The sequence below is a fragment of the Gorilla gorilla genome, chromosome 3 (genome assembly GCF_029281585.2).
Source record: "Gorilla gorilla gorilla isolate KB3781 chromosome 3, NHGRI_mGorGor1-v2.1_pri, whole genome shotgun sequence".
Taxonomy (NCBI): Eukaryota; Metazoa; Chordata; class Mammalia; order Primates; family Hominidae; genus Gorilla; species Gorilla gorilla.
This window is the reverse complement of record NC_073227.2, coordinates 184,471,839-184,490,441: the sequence shown is the minus strand read 5'-3', so window position 1 is coordinate 184,490,441 and position 18,603 is coordinate 184,471,839. Positions and strand designations below refer to the sequence as shown.

The 18,603-nt window shown below is 39.4% G+C and overlaps 1 protein-coding gene across 1 annotated transcript; it reads left to right on the top strand.

Moving 5' to 3' along the window:
- Nucleotides 1-15,351: 15,351 nt before the first annotated feature.
- Nucleotides 15,352-18,140, top strand: TKTL2 (transketolase like 2). The gene has a single exon (XM_004040583.4). It carries the CDS (start codon nucleotides 15,510-15,512, stop codon nucleotides 17,385-17,387), a length of 1,878 nt encoding a protein of 625 aa, XP_004040631.2. The 5' UTR covers nucleotides 15,352-15,509; the 3' UTR covers nucleotides 17,388-18,140.
- The last annotated feature ends 463 nt before the right edge of the window (nucleotides 18,141-18,603 follow it).

The following is an 18,603-nucleotide window of genomic DNA, read 5'->3' as shown; positions in this document are numbered from 1 at the left end:
GGTTTCACCGTGTTGGCCAGGACGGTCTCGATCTCCTGACCTCATGATCCGCCCACCTCGGCCTCCCAGAGTGCTGGGATTACAGGCGTGAGCCACCACGCCCGGCCCTGATTTACTATTTTCTTATTTGATGTAATCATCTTGCTGTATATCCCACCTATTGTCATCTTCATTTTAACTATCTCATTTTTAAAATAAATATTTACAATTTTTAAAAGTAATTTCTTATTTCTTTGTTATATCATCAATATCCTTCCTTAACTCTTGCAGATATATATGGTGCTTGCTTATTGGTCCATCTCTTCCAATAAATCTGCTTCATGTGGTATGTGTTATTCAGTGTGCTTCAAGTTTCTTTTATTATAAGTTCTCCTCAGGTACTGATATAGTTTGGCTCTGTGTCCCCACCCAAATATCGTCTTGAATTGTAGTCCCCACATGTCAAGGGAGGGACTTGGTGGGAGGTGATTGGATCACGGGGGCAGTTCCCCCATCCTGTTCTTGTGATAGTGAGGAAGTTCTCGTGAGATCTGGTTGTTTGATAAGTGTCCAACATTTCCCCTGCTCTCTTTCTTGCCACCATGTAAGAAGTGCCTTGCTTCTCCTTTGCCTTCTGCCAAGTTTCCTTGGCATATATGGCATATAGGGCTCCCTATATGCCTCCTGTATAGCCTGTGGAAGTGTGAGTCAATTAAACCTCTTTTGTTTATAAATTACCCAGTCTCAGGTAGTATCTTTATAGCAGTATGAGAACAGACTAATACAGAGAACTGATACCAAGGTAGTGGGGCATTTCTATAAGATACCTGAGAATGTGGAAGTGACTTTGGAACTGGGTAACCAGCAGAGGTTGGAACAGTTTGGAGGGCTCAGAAGAAGACAGAAAGATGAGGGAAAATTTGGAACTTCCTAGAGGCTTGTTGAATGGTTTTGACCAAAATACTGATAGTAATATGGACAATGAAGTCCAGGCTGAAGTGGTCTCAGAAGGAGATGAGGAACTTATTGGGAACTGAAGCAAAGGTCACCCTTGCTATGCTTTAGCAAAGATACTAGTGGCATTTTGCCCCTGCCCTAGACATCTGTGGAACTTTGAACTTGAGAGAGATGATATAGGGTATCTGATGGAAGAAGTTTCTAAACAGCAAAGCATTCAAGAGGTGAGCTAGCTTATTCTGAAAGCATTCAGTTATATGCATTCACAAAGAGATGGTTTGAAATTGGAACTTATGTTTAAAAGTGAAACAGAGTATAAAGGTTTGGAAAATTTGCAGCCTGCCCATGTGGTAGAAAATAAAAACTCATTTTCTGGGGAGGAATTCAAGCCAGCTGCAGAAATTTGCATAAGTAACTAGAAGCTGAATGTTGTAATAGCCAAGACAATGGGGAAAATGTCTCCAGAACATGTCAGAAAATTCATTGGAGCCCCTCCCATCACAGGCCCAGAGGGTGAAGAGGGAAAAATGGCTTTGTGGGCCTGGCCCAGGACTCCTCTGCTCTGTGCAGCTTCAGGACATGCTGCCCCGCATCTCAGCTGCTTCAGTTGTAGCCATGGCTAAAAGGGGCCAAGGTAGAGTTTGGGCCATTGCTTTAGAGGGTGCAAGCCCTTAGCTTTGGCAGCTTCCATGTGGTGTTGGGTCTGTGGGTACTCAGAAGACAAGAGTTGAGGTTTGGGAACCTCCGCCTAGATTTCAGAGGATGTGTGGAAATGCCTAGATGTCCAGGCAGAAGTCTGCTGCAGGGGCAGAACCCTCATGGAGAACCTCTGCTAGAGCAATGCAGAAGGGAAATATGGAGTTGGAGCCCCCACACAGATTCCCCACTGGGGCACTGCCTAGTGATGCTGTGAGAAGAGGGTCACCATCCACCAGACACCAGAAAGGTAGATCCACTGACAGCTTGCACTGTGCTCCTGGAAAAGCTGCAGGCACTCAACACCAGTTTGTGAAAGCAGCCACAGAAGCTGTACACTGCCTTGCATCATGTTTTATATTTTGTATTTATGTTTTGTATTTTCCATCTCTATATTCAAAGGAGATTTTGGAGCTTTAAGATTTAATGACTGCCCAGCTGGGTATCGGAATATCAGACTTGCAAGGGGCCTGTAGCCTCTTTATTTTGGCCAATTTCTCCCATTTGGAATGAGAACATTTACCCAATGCCTGTACCCCCACTTTATATTGGATGTAACTAACTTGCTTTTGATTTTACACGCTCGTAGGTGGAAGGGACTTGCTTAGTCTCAGATGAGACTTTGGACTTGGATTTTTGAGATTATGCTGGAATCAGTTAAGACTTCAGGGAACTGTTTGGAAAGCATAATTGGTTTTGAAATGTGAAAATAACATGAGATTTGGGAGGGGCCAGCAGTGGAATGTTATCATTTGGCTCTGTGTCCCCACCCAAATCTAATCTCAAATTGTAATCCCCACATGTTAAGGGAGGGACCTGGTGGGAGGTGATAGGATCTCGGGGGCAGTTTCCCCTATGTTGCTCTTGTGATAGTGAGGGAGTTCTCATAAGACATGGTTATTTGATAAGTGTCTGTCATTTCCTATGCTTGCTGTCTCTCTCTCCTGCCACCATGTCAGATGTGCCTTGCTTCCCTTCACCTTCTGCCATGATCATAAATTTCCTGAGGCTTCAGCCATGCGGAAGTGTGAGTCAATTAAACTTCTTTTGTTTATAAATTACCCAGTTTCCGGTAGTATCTTTATAGCAGTGTGAAAATGGACTAATATAGGTACCTAGTTTCTTTTAACCTGTAGCATCACATTAATTTACTGATGAAATCAGCTATACTGCTCTGTGTTGTCTATTAGGGAAGTGCTCAAAGACACAGTCTCAACTGAATCCTTTTTTGAGAATTTGAGGAAAGCAGAAGGGTTAAGTTTCAGAGGAGAGAGCTCCAGGGACCAATAACCTCTGCTGACAGGAGTTGGAGGCCTGAACATTCCAGGGTACAATTCATCCTAGTCCTATTTCTATCAGCTCCTTATTAGCCTGGCCTTGTGCTCCTCTGGTAGTGCTTCACAACACTGGGAGGGCAGCAAAGGTTCCCAGGTGAAGTACAGGAGACAAGAGCTAAAATTATATATGACCTCTCCAGAGCCTCCCAAGCTTCCAGGGACATCCTCCTCCCCATGTGACTGCTGTGCTCTTTGGCTGCCTCCCTCCCTTCTAGTCACTAGTTCCCTTCTTCCCAGGGATTTCTCACAGTCTTCATTTACTTCCAACAGCCAATTTCTTCCTGTTTCTGTAGTTTTCAAGGTTGATTTTGGAGACAGCTGTGCTAATTTATCATTTTTCTTATTTCTAGGAGTCCTGATTATACTTATAAAATTAGACTTTTGTCATATATAAATTAGTAATTTTTCTTTTGACCTGTTTGTGACTCTTCTTTTCTTTTTGGCTTGGGAAAAATCATAAAGTGCCTTTCAATAAGGAGCTAGTTGTTACAAAAATGAGTTAAAATGGTCCCTGGCCCTGTGTTGTTTACTTCTTCACAGCAGGCTGGGACTTCTTAACTCAAAAGCCGGCTACGGCCAAACTTAAATTTCTACACATCCAGTTGTTTTAAACTATAGCACCCAAAAGCAGATTGTTAGCCATTTACAGCCTGCCTGCTTTGCACATCCTGAGAAACTGCACCCAACATCTGCTAACCGTAGGTCCCATAGATTAGATAAACGCTGGGGCCACTGCTTCTCTCAAAGTTCTTTGCCCAGAGACTCCCACCATGCTGCGGAGTGACACCACCTAGACACATAACCCCCTCTAAATACTCCCCCTCAGATCTTCCTCTATGACCCTTCTGGAAAGTCGCCTTTGCACCTTTGCCTTTGGAAGGTATCATGCTGTCACTGAGAAACTGCCCCTGTCCTCACCCCAACCCCCACCCTCACCCCCAGGCAAATCTGTCCATCTCTGCCCAAATAAACTGTGTGCTAGTGCCATCTGGTGGTCGTCCAAATCCCCTTTGTAACATATTTAACTCCTTACACAAGTTAAATATGTTACAAAGAATTATCTGCCACTGTTTTAAAGAAATGAGTTAGATTGATATGTACCTGTGTGGAAAAATGCTCCAAAATTGTTAGGTAGAAAAAAATGAGTTATGAAACAATGTGCAAAATAAATCCCATTTACAATAAAGTGTGGAATGAAGACATATATATGCCCATTCATGCATAGAAGATATGTGGATGGAGTTACAATATGCTGTTTGTAATTTACGAGATTAGGATTGAGGTAGGGTGCTCAGGAAAGGACCTTTCATTGTATTCTTCTACAGTGTTTGAATTTTTCAAAATAGTGTATTTTTTAGCTTTTTTCCAATTAAAATGAGGAGGACTGAGGAAAGCTGAATTTAATGAGTACAGTGGCAATAATGCACCAATAAAGTGGTGCATTAGAGATATGCTGCTGCAAACCAAAATATACGGGTTGATAATTGAGATTAGGCTGCAAGTGTTATTTCTCTTTTAAGAACAATGTTAATGAAAGGAAGCTTTGAAGTCGAAAGAAGGAAATTTTGGTTATTCTTGTTAAGATCATTTTATTAAATTTTGTTTTAGGATACCTTGTCTTAACCACACATACATAGTAGCAGAATCAATAAAAATTGAGTTTGACAATGTTTTTGTTCTCTCATTGTCATATTTATAAGGCGTTATAAGTCACATATCTTTATGAATATATGAATAAGTGATAGATTTTCCTAAATTTTATTGAGTTTTTTAGAGCAATGAATACTTCAGGTGAATCTTCATTGTTGTAGGTTGAATTGTGCCTCCCTCACCTCTCCCACTAAATTGATATGTTGAAGTCCTAACCCCCAGTACCTCAGAACATGACCTTATTTAGGTCACAAAGAGCCTTACAGGGTCACTGTAGATATAATTACTTGAGGTCATACTGCAGAAGTGTAGGCCACTAATCCAATATGACTGGTGTCCTTATGAAAAGAAATTTGGACTCAGACATGTACACAGGGAGAACTCCATGTAAATGTTGTGGTTATGCCGCTACAAGCCAAGTGTTATGGATTGAATTGTGTCCCCCCAAAAGATATGTTGAAGTCCTAACCACTAGTATCTTAGAATGTGACCCTATCTGGAGGTCTTTACAGAGGTAGTTTTAGGGTCTTTACAGAAAGGTAAAAATGAGGGTATTAGGGTGTACCCTAATCCAATATGGGGGATGTTCTTATGAAAAGGGGAAATTTAGACACAGAGATATGCATAGAGGGAAGATGACATGAAGACATAGGGAGAAGGCAGCCATCTAAAGTCAGGGAGAGAGATCAGGAACAGATCCGTCTCTCAGCCCTCAGAAAGAACCAACCCTGTTGATACACTAAATTTTGACTTCTAGCCTCCAGATCTGAGAGACAGTAAGTTTCTGTTGTTTAAGTCATCCAACTTGTGACACTTTGTTGTAGCAGTCCTAGCAAACCAATACATTCATCAAAGCACATCCACTGCCTTCCTCACTCCTTCTTCTCAATCTTCTCAAGTAATTCCACTTGCTTGCATTAAATCTGATGATCAGTACTATCATTTAAAAAATGTTATGGAACTTACAAGACAAAGAACTCCCTACTTTAGTCCTTCATTATCTGACTTCTGTGTTTCTGCAATAAAATTATCTTCCTTCCTGTTTCTTTCTCAACTTGACCTACCTTTCCTAACACTACCAAAACAATTTTAAAAAACACTACTCTGATCAAGACACTCAAATGATGAAAAAATTTCCATTGTACTTCACCCTCAGCCCCAAAGCAAGAGAACATAGCAAAACAACTTACTTGTCTGTGTTTCAAGGCCTTTTCAAAATTGATCTTCCTGCTTTCTCTACTGTTCTCAGGATGAATCTTTCCTTCCTTTCAGATTAGAAATTTTCTCTTTTTATTCTCATAACTTTGCATTGACTTCCTCTCATATTTACTCTAACAAAAATTGTACTCATTCTACAACTGTACTCATCTTCAGTGGAAGTATTACCTTTTCAATGACATCTTCCTGATCACTATCTGAGAGTAAGCACTTGTTTCTATGCCCTGGTATAACATTTGGCACCTATTGGCGCACTACTGTAATCATGTGTTGTGCCTACCTTGTCTTCCCTATTAGATTAAAGTCCAGTATCTGGAGAGCAAGAACCATCTTCAACTCCTCCATAGAGCATTACATAAGGTTATTATCTATCAAGTATGCAATAAAGAAATGAATAAATTTTCACTATTCAGTCAAAAAAAATCTGCTTTGGTTCTAAAGCATGTAAAAGCATTGCTTTGAAGATAAACTGTTTTAACTTGTAAATGCTATAAACAATGTTACAAGGTTGTTTGTCTACAAAGCACAACCAAAAGTTAAATGTTAAAATAATAAGTGGTGGAGATTATAACTTGTCCACCAGTATTGGTTCTTCCTTTTGTCTTTGTATTATAATCTCCTAAGTTTCAGCAGATCAGTGGGCAAATTGCTTCATTTCACAAAGTCCCTTAATGTTGGGTGTGGCTAGGCAAGTAAGTTCTCACCAACAGAGAATGAGAAGTGAAATTTACAATTTCTGGGTTGCTTCCTGAAAAAGAAATATATTGTCCCCTTGTATTCTCTTTTTGTTCTATTCTGTGGTGGCCCAAGTGGTTTCTGGCTTCAATTTTGCAGATGAGGCCAACACCTGAGTCAATGACTAGGCAGCCATGAAAAGAATCTGGGACCCTGTAAAACCCACTTGAGCAGAGCTGCCTGATTTCCAAGCATACTCTGAGCATTTATGTGAAGGAAAAATAAACTTAAATCTTGCTTGAGCCACTTCCTTTTTTCTTGGTTATTTTGTTACTACAGCTACATACCCTGAAAAATATACTACAGTAGAGTAATAAAAATTGAATTTATTCTGAACAAAGATGCTGGAATAACCTTCCTTAAGCACCATTCTCAATAGTAATTTTGATTTATTTGATTGAATTTCAATAAAGCTTAATAGCCAGTGGTCATAATGATGACCATTAGTCATCAAAGAAAAGGTTAATGCTCCACATCCCCTTTATAAGAAGAAAGGCAGTTATTTGATATGTTTTAGAGAATTTAATTTAAAATCATTCAAATGCCAAGGGTTTTTGGGTTTATCAGAGCAGTACTAAATCTCTCTGGAAAATTTAACCATAACAATGAAATTTTTTTGATAGTTCTTAAAAATTAAAATTTCATTAGACCATGCTTTGAGGGACATCTTTTTAAAATGACACCATAAGGGTTAGTAACAATTGGTGTAATTGGAAATTCCAAAGTCTTCTGGGTTCAAGAAGTAATATAAATGTGGGAATCAGAGGGGTGCTAGACGTCAGGAGTAGTGTGAGTTGGGATACCGTTTTCTGGAGAATATATGCCCAGTATAAAGTATTAACATTCAAAACATTTTTTTTTTTTTTTTTTTTTGAGACGGAGTCTCACTCTGTCGCCCAGGCTGGAGTGCAGTGGTGCAATCTCGGCTCACTGCAAGCTCCGCCTCCCGGGTTCACGCCATTCTCCTGCCTCAGCCTCCCGAGTAGCTGGGACTACAGGCGCCCGCCACTGCGCCCGGCTAATTTTTTGTATTTTTAGTAGAGATGGGGTTTCACCGTGGTCTCGATCTCCTGACCTCGTGATCCGCCCACCTCGGCCTCCCAAAGTGCTGGGATTACAGGCGTGAGCCACCGCGCCCGGCCCCATTCAAAACATTTTAAATGCTGTTCTGAGGCTATGATGAAGTAACTGGAATGAGATTTACCCTCCAGCCATAAACAACTAGAAAGCTAGACAAAGTTTATAAGGTAATAGATTTCATATATTGGAAAACAGGCAGCACAGGATCGTGGTCTAGGAAAGAGAGAAAACATTATCTTTCTGGCTTTCTTCCTAGAGGCCCTTTCCAGACAGTGCTACAGGGAAGGGCATCTGACACACAGCATGGCAAATAAGGCAACAGAGATTGGAGCTCAGGAATCCTATGTTGGCTAGCATTTTGAAGGCAGAATGATTATAAGGAGAAACTGCCCAAAGAGCTCCAGAAATCTTTAGAGTACCTTTGCATAAAGCATACATCTTACATGGCCAGGAAAATGACAACTTGGGAAAGGTGATAACCAAACAGTTCCCAGAACTCACAGAGGGCTAAGCCACACTTGAGTCCTAGCCAGCCAGAGTTGAGGGGCCTGATTGAACACACCGGGGCATTCGGTGGAAACCCTGAAGAGATTATGCTTTTGTAGGGGAGCTAAACTAACACTAGACTAAAGCATACCCTACATTTGCCTTCACAGACTTAAAATACTTAAAAGGAACAAGTGGCTTCTCAGAACAAAGTCCAACACTCTTTAAAAATATACAATAAAATAAAATCCAACCTCCCAAAATAATGTCAAGCATTTAATTAAAAAACTAGATATTCCATAAAACTGGACAGTGTAACACATTATCGGAAGAAAAATTAGTTAATGGAAACAGAGAGACAGAATAATAGGCTTAGTAGACAAGGACTTTTAAAAAAATCTTTTTAAAATATGCTAGAAGGGCCAGGCATAGTGGCTCACGCCTGTAATACCAACAACTTTGGGAGGCTGAAGCAGGCAGATCACCTGAGATCAGGAGTTCAAGACCAGTCTGGCCAACATGGCAAAACCCCGTCTCTATTAAAAATACAAAAAATTAGTCGGGTGTAGTGACACACACCTGTAGTCCCAGCAACTGGGCAGGCTGAGGCAGGAGAATCGCTTGAACCTGGGAGGCAAAGGTTGCAGTGAGCAAAGATTGCTCCATTGCACTCCAGCCTGGGTGATAAGAGTGAAACTCTGTCTCAAAAAAAGAAATATATATATATATATATATATATATATATTCTAGAAGAATTAAAAGGAGATTAATATTATGAGGACAGTAAGATATAAAGAAGAACCAAATGGAACTTCTAATGATAAAAAGTATAATATTTGAAATAAAAAATTCAATGGATGGGATTCAGAGCAGATTAGATGCTGCAGAAGAAAAATTCAGTGAACTTTAAGACACTGCAATAGAAACTATCCAAACTGAAGTTCAGAAGAGGAAAGAATAAAAAACAAAAAGGAACAGAACCTCAGAGACAGAAAGCAAATCAGTGGAGCCTAGGGTGAAGAATAACTGAATGCCAAAGCATACAGGAATGTTTGAGGATGATAGAAATATTGAAGTTATATTTTGATTGTTGTGATAGCTAAATAGAAATAAACATTTGCCAAAATTCATTAATTTGTTGGTTAAATGGATTAATGTTATTACTGTTATTGTTTGTTATTTGTAACTCAATACATTTGCTAAAATATCCTAGCCAAAATAAAATCTCAACAAAGGGCTGAATTTGACCTGAGGATGGGAAGGAGTTAGGTGGGACATGGTGCAAGTACTAATCCACTATTTAATGCATACAATAGTAGTATCTAATAAAAATGGTTTATAGAATGAATTAAACTCCTCTCATATATTTAAAGCTGATCATACTGATTTACAATGAGTAATATAAGTCTAATACCTTGGATTTTAAAAAATTACTATTGCTATCATTTGTTATTATATTTTAGTTTTCAAAAGTAAGAGATTTTGTTGTAATCTACTTCAAGGTTATTATCTGGATGGAAGGAAAAGCATTTTCTCCACTAAATGTAGCTAGTCTATATGAGAATAAATCCAGCTATATCATTTTCATATTTCCATCATACCCAACCACCTAGGCCAGACAGCAAATGAATATAATAAGGTATCTGAGTGTTTTCTATACATAAAGCCCATGTACCAAGTTTAAAAATCCTAGTTTTTGAAGAGATAGTCAATGTAATAACAACAACAGCAACATAGCAATAGTAATTATACAAAAAAGACCAAAGTTGTAGGTGTGTGGGTGGGACCAGGCACTGAGAATAAAAATACTGAGTAAACTACATTTTCTAGAGCCCCTTCTCTTCCACTGTGAGCCGTCTTGATTGTTTTTCTTTTTTTTTTCCCTGATTACTAGACTTACAGGAGCTTGTTTAGGGGATCTATTTTTGTATCTCCCAGAAATGTTTTCAGTTGAAGATAACAGAAACTCATTCATAAAGTGGGAATATTTAATTTTTTTCTTAACAAGGAGTCTAGAAGAAGCTGGTCTCAAGGCTTGTGGACCCACGAAGTTATGAAGAACTCATACTTTCTATTTTTCCAGTCTACCATACTAAGCACGTTAACTTTTATCTCTAGGTTTTTTTTTTTAAATCATGGAGTCTCACTCCATCGCCCAGGCTGGAGTGCAGTGGCGCCACCTCAGCTCTCTGCAACCTCCACCTCCCAAGTTTAAGCAATTCTCTTGCCTCAGCCTCCCAAGTGGCTGGGATTACTGATGTGCACCACGCTGCCCAGCTAATTTTTGTATTTTTAGTAGAGACAGGCTTTCACCATGTTGGCCAGGCTGGTCTCAAATTCCTGCCCTCAGGCAATCCGCCCACCTCAGCCTCCCAAAGCGCTGGGCGTTAGCCACTGTGCCTGGCCTGCACTATTTATTTTAATTTCTTTTAGGTTTACAGGAAAAGTGGCTAATAATTGATCTACAGGCGTGAGCCACAGTGCCCGGCCTTATCCTTAGGCTTTTGGCTGCTGTAGCTCCAACACATCCTCTGGTGGTGGTGATAGAGGGGTTGAAAAGAATGGCTGGGCGTGGTATCTCATGCCTGTAATCCCAGCACTTTTGGAGGCGGAGGTGGGCAGATCACCTGAGGTCAGGAGTTCAAGACCAGCCTAGTCAACATGGTGAAACACTGTCTCTACTAAATGACAGAGCAACAAGAGCAAAACTCCATCTTAAAAAAAAAAAAAAAAAAAAAAAAGAAGAGATCACAGTTCTTCTTGTACTCTCTCCTGTTTACCAGGAAGAAAATCTTTAATAGAAATTATTACCAGCTGGGAGGCCAAGGCAGGAGGATCACTTGAGGCCAGGAGTTCAAAACCAGCCTGAGAAACATAGCAATACCCCATCTCTAAAAGAAAGAAACGATGAGAATTATTACACTCAAAGCAGACTTCTACTTACGTCTTATTGACCAGAACTGGGTCAATAAGTGCTGACCGCCATTACTAGCCAAAGGGAATGGCATTGTGATGCTGGTCCTACATTAATTATGATTTTCTCCTGGGACTAGGAGGTGGGCCAAGTTTCTTAAATTTGTTGCCACCTCTCTCTTCTGCCCCTTCTCTCCCCACCCCAAAATAAGGACTTGTAACTGTGGAAAAAGTGGGATAGCATCTGTTAAAATTTTCAAAGCAATAATCCAGGAAGATAAAGTACATTATTCTTTCCAGGAAACTTATTGCCTTACACAAGAATCTTATTCTCATTTGCTCCATACTTTAGCTTCCAAAGCCAACCAAATTTAAACAGTGGAAGCAAAAGATGAATTCAGCATTTATGTATTTTATATAATTCCATTTTAACAAAACTTAACAGTTTAAACAAGATTTAAGTAAAATTTCAGCGTTCCCAACTCCTAAATATTACTCACCCTCACATGGCAAAATGTATATTTTCACAAATCAATGTAGACCTACTCAGTAATTGGTAATTGTGTGTTCTGTTTTCTCTGCTGCAGCCCAGTAGAAATTACACTTATCAATTGCTACTATTTAAGTTTTTCCTTCATAGCTACTTGTATTGGTAATCCTGTTAGATTTTGTTTTCATGTGAAGTACACACTATAATGAATACTTTTAGATACTATGAGAAAAAAATTAAGTGAAAAATTTAAGCAAAGATAAAACAAAAATTATTGCTGCTTTTAAATAGACTTTAAATTGGGGTCAAAAGTGGCAGCCTGAAGGTATATTTTATTTTTCCAACAAAATGTTTATACGTTTTTCAATTTTGAATGCCTTTAAGTGCTCTTGTATTCTCCAGTTTAACACAGGCCCCTCTAACCCTCTTATAGCTGACATCCAAGCACTCACGGTAACTCCCTATCCCAGTAGGCACTTGAATTTGCCAATCTCTGCTTTGTCTGGATAAACCAAGATTAATAATAAATGAATAATGTTTTCCTATTTGCAGAACACTTTCGACTGGCTTCCAAAATGATCTCTAAAATGAATAATGAACTTGTCTCCAAGACAACTACATTTTTGGCGTGCTGGTTTAAAAGTTTTTGGCTGACATTTTGTCAGCCAAATAGGGTTTGGCTCCCCTATTTTGTCTTCTAAATAGGGGAGAAGGTGGTATCACGTCTTTGTTTGATTTATTTGATGAAGTTGTGTTCCCAGACATATTGGGTAATTTTGCATTGTGAAATTGTGCATACTTTAAACAAGTTGAGTATTCTTTAGTTGAAATTATTTGCTTGAGACCAGAAGTGTTTTGGATTTCAATTAAAAAAAATTTGGAATATCTGCATTATACTTAACAACGGAACATTCCAAATCAGAAAAATCCCAAATCCAAAATGTCCTTTGAGCAGTTCCCCTGAGTAACATGTCAGTGCTCAAAATGTTTCAGATTTTGGAGCATTGGAAACATCAGATTTTCAAATTTGGGATGCTCTACCTGTATTTATATATTTTCAATTGTATATTTTAAAATATATTTCAAATTTAAAAGACTAAAATGCTTAAAGAAAATAATTAACAGCTTATATATGTTATTTATATATAATATATTAATATAAAATTAATTTTATATAAAATTAATATATATTACATATATTGATATGAGTTTTTTATATATTATATATACTTTTATATATATTATATATCTTTCCAGATATTTTACTATATATATACTTTTATATATATATTATATGTATATATATATCTTTCCAGAGTTCCTTTTACAAAATCTCAGAATGCTTTATAAGTATTTTACACATAATTTATAAAATATTATTTTCTATATAGTATAAAAAATTCACACGGTCTCACAGAATGATAGAGGGAAATTCACACTCACTATCTAGGGTATTAAATCTCCAAGACTACATTCATCTCTTAATAAAATTGAGATTTTTTGCTGATGTTAAAATTTTTGTATTTAATACTTTAGGAAATAGCTGTGCAATGTTTTAAATGAGTGAAAGAATGTGGGAACTTGGAAAGAAATGTTAAGCAGTCCCACGTTTTTATTCATGTGAACATTGCCTCATAAATCATTTTTATACTATCATGTTTACTAATTGTGTGGATTTATTAGAGTTCTTTTTGGCCAAAATAATGGTGAGCTACCTGTGTTTATATTAACTACTTTCCTGTCAGCCTGTAGTAGTTTGCTATTATTTTACTGTGATTATTATTTTTTCTCTAATTCCCATCTTCTGTACTACCAGTTCTAGCCTAGTCTGCTTGTATCTCCTCCTCCTTTATTTGTCTAAAAAGATAAACAAGCTTTAATTTGCAAAGGGCATGGAGAGTTATGAATACATGATGACCTCTTAAGAACTTCTCCAATGCCAACATTCCTGCAACAAGTCTTAAAATCTTGTTAGTGTCATATAATTACTATTTATTCTGATATGTGTCCTTAAAAGTTAAAATGATAGAATTAGTTGAAATAGCAAATAACATTTGAAATATTTTTCTGAGATATAATGCAAGAGATAATAAGTATAAAGAGTAACAACACGCCCTGAGTTAGTTGTTTACAACCCTGACTGAACATTGAAATTGCCTGGGAAGATTTTAAAATTACTGATGCCTAGATCTATTGCCTAGAAATTCTGATATAATTGGTCTGGAGTGCAGCATGGACATGAGATGTTTTTAAAACTCCCCAGATAATTCTAAACTACAACTAATGTTGAGAACCACTGGTCTCAGACTATCTCCAGATTATGTTATTAACCTTGACTACTACCCATTATAATCAATGGGTGTATTTTAGAAACATAGCTTCCCAGACTCCAGGTCCAGAAATTCAAATTCTGTTTTTCTGGGATGGAACCAGGCATTGTTTTTCTTATGTGCCCTGATTTTAACGTGAAGTTAAGGTAATAATTATTGCTCAAGAAACCAACAGGTTTAACATCGCAATATGGGAAGGTATGATATATTATCATTGTGTTTTTTTTAATTGTTGTTTTATTGATGACAAACCATAACCTTGGCCTGCTAGAAGAGTTCAATGGCACAAATTTAGTTTTTTTTGTTTTAGACAGAGTCTTGCTCTGTCTCCCAGGCTGGAGTGTAGTGGCACAATCTGAGCTCACTGCAAGCTCCACCTCCCAGGTTCACGCCATTCTCCTGCCTCAGCCTCCCGAGTAGCTGGGGCTACAGGTGCCCACCACCACGCCCAGCTAATTTTTTTGTATTTTTAGTAGACACGGGGTTTCACCGTGTTAGCCAGGATGGTCTCGATCTCCTGACCTTGTGATCCGCCTGCCTCGGCCTCCCAAAGTGCTGGGATTACAGGTGTGAGCCACAGCACCTGGCCCACAAATTTAGTTTTTTAAAGTAAGTAACTTTGTCTTAAAAATGATTTGTAGTAATAGTCATTAAAAGATAAACTGAGGCACACTAAAATATTAAAGCATTTATTTGACCATTCAGTGATTCATGAATCTGGTAGCTCCTGGTAAAGGAGCCAAGGAGAAGGCTTTTATAGGGTGAATTTGGAAGCAAAGGAAAGATATTTGATTGGTTAAAGTGGAGTACTAGCCTTATTTGGGTCATCCCAGTGGAAAGTCCCCAGTTAGAAGTTAGCTGGCAGTTTCTGATTGATTAAGCTTAAATTTCCTTTTTATCATTTACACTGATTTGGGTTTCCTTTCCTTAGGTAGGAACTCATGGAGCTGAAGCTACCTCAGCCTACTGGCCTTCTAATTATTTCAACACAGAAATAGTACTCTACGGCACACTGGAGTTGCAATTCTATTCTGCAATTGGGTGGTTTCAGATTTGTTCTTCCTGTAAATTTTGGTCAAATTAGTCATTGCATTTCTTTCTATAAGTCTGAAATTCAGATATTTGGTTGCTCTGAGAAAGTCTCTGTTGGGATAGCATTGCCATACTGGTCAGATTGAAAGTGACTTTGTATCCTTTCTATTAATGTTCTGATATGAAAGAGTGATGTCTCGGATATAGTGTTAATGCATTAAAAAAGCACAGCCTCACAAATAGCTTCCTATAATACACAGAAAAATGTCTAGTTTTGAATTTATAACACAGGGAACGGTAAAAAGAAATTTAATTATGCTTACTAATGTTGAACATGCACGTGACAAAGTAAATACTAAAAATCCATTCAGCTGGGCGTGGACAGAGAGAGGGAACGGTGCACATCAGAGGGTGCAGGCTACTGCAACGTTTCCGTTTCCACAGTCTCGCGGGAAGCTCCGTTGTGGGCGCCCTGGCTGGTGGCTGAGCTTAGGCCTCCAGGCAGAGGGGAGGCGAGGGCGGGGCGGTCACGTGAGAGCACTGCCGCGGTGGGTTGTGGGGGTGCTGCGGCGCCGTTTGCTCTGCCAAACCGACAAAAGAGAGATCATGGCCAACGACGCCAAGCCCGACGTGAAGACCGTGCAGGTGCTGCGAGACACAGCCAACCGCCTGCGGATCCATTCCATCAGGGCCACGTGTGCCTCTGGTTCTGGCCAGCTCACGTCGTGCTGCAGTGCAGCGGAGGTCGTGTCTGTCCTCTTCTTCCACACGATGAAGTATAAACAGACAGACCCACAACACCCGGACAACGACCGGTTCATCCTCTCCAGGGGACATGCTGCTCCTATCCTCTATGCTGCCTGGGTGGAGGTGGGTGACATCAGTGAATCTGACTTGCTGAACCTGAGGAAACTTCAGAGCGACTTGGAGAGACACCCTACCCCCCGACTGCCGTTCGTTGACGTGGCAACAGGGTCCCTAGGTCAGGGATTAGGTGCTGCATGTGGAATGGCTTATACTGGCAAGTACCTTGACAAGGCCAGCTACCGGGTGTTCTGCCTTATGGGAGATGGCGAATCCTCAGAAGGCTCTGTGTGGGAGGCTTTTGCTTTTGCCTCCCACTACAACTTGGACAATCTCGTGGCGGTCTTCGACGTGAACCGCTTGGGACAAAGTGGCCCTGCACCCCTTGAGCATGGTGCAGACATCTACCAGAATTGCTGTGAAGCCTTTGGATGGAATACTTACTTAGTGGATGGCCATGATGTGGAGGCCTTGTGCCAAGCATTTTGGCAAGCAAGTCAAGTGAAGAACAAGCCTACTGCTATAGTTGCCAAGACCTTCAAAGGTCGGGGTATTCCAAATATTGAGGATGCAGAAAATTGGCATGGAAAGCCAGTGCCAAAAGAAAGAGCAGATGCAATTGTCAAATTAATTGAGAGTCAGATACAGACCAATGAGAATCTCATACCAAAATCGCCTGTGGAAGACTCACCTCAAATAAGCATCACAGATATAAAAATGACCTCCCCACCTGCTTACAAAGTTGGTGACAAGATAGCTACTCAGAAAACATATGGTTTGGCTCTGGCTAAACTGGGCCGTGCAAATGAAAGAGTTATTGTTCTGAGTGGTGACACGATGAACTCCACCTTTTCTGAGATATTCAGGAAAGAACACCCTGAGCGTTTCATAGAGTGTGTTATTGCCGAACAAAACATGGTAAGTGTGGCACTAGGCTGTGCTACACGTGGTCGAACCATTGCTTTTGCTAGTGCTTTTGCTGCCTTTTTTACTAGAGCATTTGATCAGCTCCGAATGGGAGCCATTTCTCAAGCCAATATCAACCTTATTGGTTCCCACTGTGGGGTATCCACTGGAGAAGATGGAGTCTCCCAGATGGCCCTGGAGGATCTAGCCATGTTCCGAAGCATTCCCAATTGTACTGTTTTCTATCCAAGTGATGCCATCTCGACAGAGCATGCTATTTATCTAGCCGCCAATACCAAGGGAATGTGCTTCATTCGAACCAGCCAACCAGAAACTGCAGTTATTTATACCCCACAAGAAAATTTTGAGATTGGCCAGGCCAAGGTGCTCCGCCAGAGTGTCAATGATAAAGTCACAGTAATTGGAGCTGGAGTTACTCTCCATGAAGCCTTAGCAGCTGCTGACCATCTTTCTCAACAAGGTATTTCTGTCCGTGTCATCGACCCATTTACCATTAAACCCCTGGATGCCGCCACCATCATCTCCAGTGCAAAAGCCACAGGCGGCCGAGTTATCACAGTGGAGGATCACTACAGGGAAGGTGGCATTGGAGAAGCTGTTTGTGCAGCTGTCTCCAGGGAGCCTGATATCCTTGTTCATCAACTGGCAGTGTCAGGAGTGCCTCAACGTGGGAAAACTAGTGAATTGCTGGATATGTTTGGAATCAGTACCAGATACATTATAGCAGCCGTAACACTTACTTTAATGAAGTAAACTAGGCTTATTTCTAAAAAGTCAAGTCTGTTGGCTTTGGCCCAAAAGCACTGGTATCTTTGTATTAAATTCATGTTTATTGTCACAAAACCATTATTTATACCTATACAGTTGTACTGTTTCTTTTAAAGCAAAGCCATTTAACATCTTTCTTCATTCCTAATTTGGAAATTAAAGTTTACCTTTCTGTTAATCTATGTATAAATGTTACTCTGAGTTATTAATGTGGATTTTAAAATTGTAAGCAATAGAATAGGAAATAAAACAACTACCTAATACAAATATTTCTGGTAAGACTACAAATATCTGACTGAGTTGGGGATTAAGGTAGAGGTAACTGTATCTTAAATGAGTATGATTTCCTTGTAAGTTAAAAAAAATTGAAATTGTAGACTTCAATAGTCCAAGTTTTGAAGGATGTTTGAGCTTTTGTATAATGCCATCTATACCTGCAATTTTACAGATAATGTTTGACTGCAGTTGCCTTGGAAATTCCTCCAAAGTTTGCCTTCATCTCTCCTCTACAGTTTGGAGGTGATGGTGCAGCAGTGGAACATCTCTTGATGCACCACACTACTTGTGTTCTGTGAAGAGATGAAAGTATAACCGGTTCTAGTTTGCACACTACACACATAGTTTTGTGAAGCTTCAGAAATGTTTTTTCTTTTCCTTGTGGCCAAACCAGTTTGTTAATCTGATTATATTCATCTACTAATGATACTAAAGTTAATGTAATAAAGCATTTAAAAATCAGATACTTCAGTCTGTGCTGTGTATGTGGGATTTGATTTCTTCCTGATGAAATCCTAAATAAGGAGAACTTGTGTCTAAATCAGAAACAGAGAGTCATGACCCCCAAAAGCAAACCTGGAAAAAGGTTGAAGCTGGAGATAAGTTACTAGAGAAGATTGTATGGACTAAAAAGCCATCCCTTAAGCAGACTCCTGACTTTTGGCTGTCAGTGTGTAAATATATGCTTGGAGTACAAGAAAGTACCAGTCAGGCAAATCACAGATGGACCCAAGGTTCCAAACTAAATTAAATTACTCTGTGTCTATGTCAGGTAATTATTTCCTTACTTTTATTACCCTCATTAAGTTCTTTGGAGGCATAACCAATTTGTCTCAGCAATCATTGTCTTAGGAGGTATAATAGAGCCAAAAAATATTAATACTAACCTGGGAATTAGAGAAACCAGGCCCTTCTCATCTGCTAC